General features: G+C 33.7%; 1 protein-coding gene across 1 annotated transcript in view; it reads right to left on the bottom strand.

Moving 5' to 3' along the window:
* The window catches only part of LOC109832977, a 15,323-nt gene continuing 10,017 nt past the window's right edge, over positions 1,539–6,844 (bottom strand). The window contains exons 5-6 of the mRNA XM_020400499.1: positions 5,886–6,011; positions 1,539–1,759 (exon numbers count right to left, since the gene is read on the bottom strand). Of these exons, the coding sequence (XP_020256088.1) occupies positions 1,626–1,759; positions 5,886–6,011 (260 nt within the window). The 3' untranslated portion in view covers positions 1,539–1,625. The remainder of the gene's footprint in view (positions 1,760–5,885; positions 6,012–6,844) is intronic.

A 6,844-nucleotide genomic window follows, 5' to 3' on the forward strand; every position in this document is an offset into this window, starting at 1 on the left:
AGATTAAACATACGGGACTAGTAGTCCCGTATGTTTTCTGAACCCTTTTTCAAAATCGACCTCTTTTACCAAAAAACGGTCTATTTTGCTAATTACTTTTAAAAACGGTCTATTTCGCTAATTACTTTATAAAAACGGTCTATTTTGCAAATTTTCCCTTTATTTATTCATCAGTAAAACATCTGCTTTACTCGACTGCTCCGTGTAATTCTAGTACGGATCTTTTTCGACCTCATCTAACTTCATTGCTGCCCACGAACTTTTCTCTCTAATTCCTGATTGCTGACTGATTTGTGTCGTTATTGGCCATAATAAAGATAAATCTTGTGATTTTCTCGTCTCTGGAATGAAGTTATATTCAACTGTTCAGAAATGAAAAGGGCAGTTTTCGGTTCAGAAGCTCGATAACAATTGTTTTCTTATTTTATAGGAAAGGCTCGAGTTATCGAGTCTGGAGATAAGCGCTTCAAAAATTTCCTTGGATGGAATGCATGCGTAAAACTTTATATCGGTTCTACTGTTTATAAATTTGCTATTTACGCCAGTTCTTTTTGTTCCGAATCATTCTTCCTTTGCATTGTTTTTATACTCATTGTAAAAACATAATATTTATATTTTGCTGCACAATTTTCACGAGGCAGAGGAAACATGATGCCTGCCATCCTCTCAAGGATCCTCAATTCTTTGTGATGTACGTTTGATGTTACTTTGCCAGTTGTTGGTGAATGATACCGAAGTTCAGCAAGATCAGCAAAGTGGGGATTAGGATATCCAGGAATCAAGATAAATGAGTGCATTGGCATAGTGTCCAACTTCTTCCGTAACCGGCATTTTGTAGTTCATTGCTGACTCCTGCTTACTGTATCCATTGCTTTGTTAGCAGTGAACCCTGGAATGTGTGAATAACATAATCAAGCTCACTATTCTTTGGCTATTTCAGATGTTCCGAGTTCTATGGTTTACACTGATAAATTTAAAAAAAAATGTCTTAACCTGTAGATCGTATGCATTCTGTGTCCTTATATGTAGGCTATAATGTCAGTTTTTCTTCCAATGTACTTGCAAATATTAAGACGTCTATTGTGATGAGTCATCCTTGCAGCGGACTAGAAGCTCTGTTTATGTACAGGAGTAATCCAAAATATTCACTTGCCTTTTCCCGTCAGGAGGTTGCAATTGTATGCTGTTACTGCTGCGACAACCAAAACTAATCTTCGGTGACAACAGAAACCAAATCAATCAGTGGTTGTTTCCACTTTAACACAACCAAAACTAATCTTTGATGAGAATAGAAACCAAAGCAACCAGTGTCTTAACCTCTGAAGTATTATACAATTCCTGCTTCTAGCATACTTAGATATTAGCAAACCAGCCACGCAGGTTTGTCCAAATTGCGTACCAGGTGACACTGTAGATATCCAACTTCCAGTATAGATGAGGTGGAAATGGTAAACAAGTTCGCGACAAAGGGAAGAGAGGGGAATAGAGGCGGCAAAAAAAGAAAAAAAGCCTGCTCCATCGTCAATCACGCGACAAAGGGAAGAGAGGGGAATAGAGGCGGCAAAAAAAGAAAAAAAGCCTGCTCCATCGTCAATCAGTTGAGTGCTCCCTCTGCCAGAAAACCATCAGGTTTTTAGCTCCTCAAACCTCTTGAGAAGGCTGGACCTGTAAACTTCAACTTCAGCATGCTCACTGGAATTTGGAGTGGAATTGACGATAGGAACTGCACCAGCTTGATGTAAAGCCTCAGCTGCTACACCTGCAGTTCTCCAACAGGGACAAAAGAGAAGTCTGAGGTTACAAATTAGCTTAAAATTTGACAATTATTGCCACATACTCAGGCTCTTGTTAGTTCTGTTTACTAAGAACAGAAAGACGGCTGCAAAAGGAAGACAACGTCGCAATTAAATGTTACATTTGCCATTTAACCTATGTTAAATGCAATATTTCAGATAAGTGTAAAAGGTAAAGGTTATAAAAATATGTACAAACTTCAAGGTAGGGTGACGCTATATGTTTCAACCCAAGTAACTTTTTCTTCCATAAAAGAATATGAAGATGTTAAGTTCATTTCATTTTAGGGAAAAATGCTTCCAGCCCCCAAAAGCTAAGAAAACGTGTTTCTCACCCCCAAGACTTTGTCAACGGGTGTTTTACCCTCAAAAATAAAGATTCTGTTCTCTGAGCCCCCAAAACACAAAACCCAAAACATTAAAACATGTGAAGACCATAATACCCTTCTCTCTCTCTCTTTCTTTTTTTATTAAAATATGATGATGATTATTTTATTATTTTCGTTTTCTCTCTCTCTTTATCATGATGTACTAAGATGACAGTTGAAATGATTGATGAGGATTATTTTATTATTTTCGTTTTTTTATTATTTTGGTTGTTTGTATTAGGAGATTGTTAAAGTTACGGGTTAATTGTTAAGGTTACGACTTAATTGTTAATGTTACGGGTCAATTGTTAAGGTTATGAATCCTCTCACTCTCTTTCTTTTTTTATTAAAATATGATGATGATTATTTTATTATTTTTGTTTTCTCTCTCTTTATCATGATGTACTAAGATGATAGTTGAAATGATTGATGATTATTATTATTATTATTATTATTATTTTATTATTTTGGTTATTTGTATTGGAAGATTGTTAAAGTTATGGGTTAATTGTTAAGGTTACGAGTTAATTGTTAATGTTACGGGTCAATTGTTAAGGTTATGAATCCTCTCTCTTTTTTTTTTATTAAAATATGATGAGGATTATTTTATTATTTTTGTTTTTTCTCTCTTTATCATGATGTACTAAGATGATAGTTGAAATGATTGATGATGATTATTTTATTATTTTCGTTTTTTATTATTTTGGTTGTTTGTATTGGGAGATTGTTAAAGTTACGGGTTAATTGTTAATGTTACGAGTTAATTGTTAATGTTACGGGTCAATTGTTAAGGTTACGGGCCAATTGTTATGAATCCTCTCTCTCTATCTATCATGATGTTTCTTTGATGATATTGAAATGATTAAAGAGGATTATTATTTTTATTTTTGTTTTTTATTCTTTTTGTATTTTTAGAATATTCGTTGTTAAGGATAATGGTTGGTTGTAAAGGTTATGCATTGATTGTTAAGGTTACGGGTTGGTTGTTAAGGTTAAGGATTTGTTGTTAATGTTATGGGTTTGTTGTGTAGGTTACGGATTTGTTGTTAAGGTTACGAGTTTAATTGTTAATGTTACGGGTTTAATTATTAAGGTTACGTATTTAATTGTTAAGGTTACGGGTTTAATTGTTACGGTTACGGTTTATTAATTGTTAAGGTTTAATTGTTAAGGTTACGGATTTAATTGTTAAGGTTACGGATTTAATTATTAAGGTTACGATTTTAATTGTTAAGGTTACGGGTCAATTGTTAAGGTTATGGATCCCTTCTCTCTCTCCCTCGTAACCTTAACAATTAAACCGTAACATTAACCATTAAACCGGTAACCTTAATAATTAAACCCATAATCTTAATAATTAAACTGTAACATTAACAATTAAACCCGTAACCTTAACAATTAAAACCGTAACCGTAACAATTAAACCCGTAACCTTAACAATTAAACCAGTAACCTTAACAATTAAACCGTAACCTTAACAATTAATAAACCGTAACCGTAACAATTAAACCCGTAACCTTAACAATTAAACCCGTAACCTTAACAATTAAACCCGTAACCTTAACAACAAATCCGTAACCTACACAACAAACCCATAATCTTAACAATAAACCCTTAACCTTAACAACCAACCTGTAACCTTAACAATCTATGCATAACCTTTACAACCAACCATTATCCTTAACAACGAATATTCTAAAAATACAAAAAGAATAAAAAACGAAAATAATAAAATAATAATCCTCTTTAATCATTTCAATATTATCAAAGAAACATCATGATAGAGAGAGAGAAAGAGAGAGAGAGAGTGAGTGAGGATTCATAACCTTAACAATTGACCCGTAACATTAACAATTAACTCGTAACCTTAACAATTAACCCGTAACTTTAATAATCTCCCAATACAAACAACCAAAATAATAAAAAACAAAAATAATAAAATAATCATCATCAATCATTTCAACTATCATCTTAGTATATCATGATAAAGAGAGAGAAAAAACAAAAATAATAAAATAATCCTCATCATATTTTAATAAAAAAAGAAAAAGAGAGAGAGGATTCATAACCTTAACAATTGACCCGTAACATTAACAATTAACTCGTAACCTTAACAATTAACCCGTAACTTTAACAATCTCCCAATACAAACAACCAAAATAATAAAAAATGAAAATAATAAAATAATCCTCATCAATCATTTCAACTATCATCTCAGTACATCATGATAAAGAGAGAGAAAACAAAAATAATAAAATAATCATCATCATATTTTAATAAAAAAAGAAAGAGAGAGAAGGGTATTATGGTCTTCACATGTTTTAATGTCTTGGGTTTTGTGTTTTGGGGGCTCAGAGAACAGAATCTTTATTTTTGAGGGTAAAACACCTGTTGACAAAGTCTTGGTGGTGGGAAGCACGTTTCCTTAACTTTTGGGGGCTGAAAGCATTTTTCCCTTCATTTTATTATGATGTGTGGAGGCAAAAACTTCCAGATTTTAAACTCAACCTCACCCAAACTGACAAATATGAAGATGGAAACAGGCCTCATAAAATTTTATAGTCACGTATGCGCTAAAAGAACAGTAATTTATAGATTCAGATCCTATCCTGATTGGTTGGGATCTGAAATTTCTGAATAAAATTTAAAATCCATCCAGCCATTTCATAATAGGCACATTAGGACCACTTATGAGGTCTCTCCTCTAAATTCTTGATGAAGAGAGGATCTGAAAAGTGAGATACTGTGTTATTACGTCATGAACAATGCAATACTAAATCTGATTAATCTTGTTTTGGTTCCATATTTGCCTTTACTTGAAGCTAAAAGAAGCAGATTGGGCAGAAAAGGCAGGACCTGAAGGAGTTAAAATGTTGAGCAGAAATCAAGTGGTTAAACCACTTCTTGGGATGTGCAAAACTCAAAGGTCACGTACATCGTTTACTAAAGCACCCATATCTACTTATATTTGCCTTGGCTTACCCAAACCACTCATTGTACCAGCCTATAATAGACAAAGCTGAGAAAAACCATACACCTTATGAAGGAAGAACTTCTACAAGTTCTTGTCATCCATCAAGCAATATCAAATGTTTTACTTGGTAATAATGTAAAAGCAATGTTGAGATACTCATGCAAGTCCAAATAATACAGATCACATTTATATGAAAGCTCACGCCTCGGAGTTTTACTACTATATTCAATGATGACATGTTCTTGAAATCTACAACCCAGTGTGCAAACGCAAAATTTATGAGATAAGATCTAATCATTATTTCATCTCAAGCTGAATACACTCGATTGTTTCTTCCTGCAGCTGTTAGAACTGACTTCTTGCCAAGAACAATTAACAACTAACTTCTCATCTATACATCACAATTTCATTCTTTCACTATCAGGTAGTTTCTTACATTCGTTAGATCTGTAAATTTTAATTTAAATAAAAAGTTTGCTGATATTTTTTGCCAAAACAGAAAGAATACAATTTTCAACTTAAACATCACTGATTGAGCTTATATATATATATATTTCACTTTGATGCTGGACAAAGTAGTATCTTCAACAAGGCAAAGAAGTAGGATTAAAAAAGTGAAATATAAAATATTTGAATATCAAGCAGAACATGCCATTCAAGGATTAAAAGTCATTAAAACAATAGATCTTGTTTGAAAGTCGTTGTTTGATCTCGGATAAAGGAGCTTAAATGACAACTTTCAACACTCACCAGAGTAAGAAAGGGCAACTAAAGCTTTGAGAGCTTCTTTACGTGTTTTGTCATCTTTGCCGGTTTCCAGCATATTCAGAAGACCTGGAACTCCACCCATCTCTACTACTCTCACCCTTCTTTCATCTGCAATCGGGAAAGTTCAAAAGCATCGGAAAACTTCGATCTTTTAGGTCCCAACCTGAGTTCTTAAAAAAGAAGACAAAAGAACCTTGGGTATTGCTTTACTTGCTTTGTACGTTAACATGCCATCACTTCCATACATTGATATACAATTGAATTTGAAGATGTCTATTGAAGTTTAGACGTCAGAGTTACAATGCTTCACAAACTTAATGAGTGAAATGGTATATGCCTATAGAAGCTTTCCTAAATGAGAAAACAAAAATATTCAAAACGAAAAGAAAAGGATGTAACAATCTTTCCAAACTGCTTTCCCATCTCCTCTTTGCATAAGAAACTATACAAGAGCATAATGGCCGAAAATAAGGGTATCAAGGAAAATAATAAGGATCTGAAAGCCAGCTAAGCTGACAGAGGGAAGATTTTCAGGAAACTTATGATAATGAAATTAAATCAATGTTCAATTTGAGTCCAAGAGAAGCCTTCAATTTACTGACAAAAACTCAGACCACAAATTTAGTTCATCTAGGGGTGTCCAATTGGGCTTTTGGCCCGAGCCCGGGCCGGTGTCCAGCCCGCGGCCTGGGAAAAGCCTGGAAAATCTGGGCCGACTGGGCTCCGGGCGCGGGTCTGGGATGTGTTGGTGAAGCTCGACCCAGGCCCGGTTATTAAATTTATATATTTTTAATATATTTTTTATATTTAATTATATTATGATATGGTCATTAATGTACACATATATATTTCTAAGTGTATATGTTTTTTTAAGGAAAATGGTCGTAGCCTCCTAGTCCTAAGTGTATATAGTTGTGTGTGACTATATATATATATATATA

Source organism: Asparagus officinalis, chromosome 3 (assembly GCF_001876935.1).
Source record: "Asparagus officinalis chromosome 3, Aspof.V1, whole genome shotgun sequence".
Lineage (NCBI taxonomy): Eukaryota > Viridiplantae > Streptophyta > Magnoliopsida > Asparagales > Asparagaceae > Asparagus > Asparagus officinalis.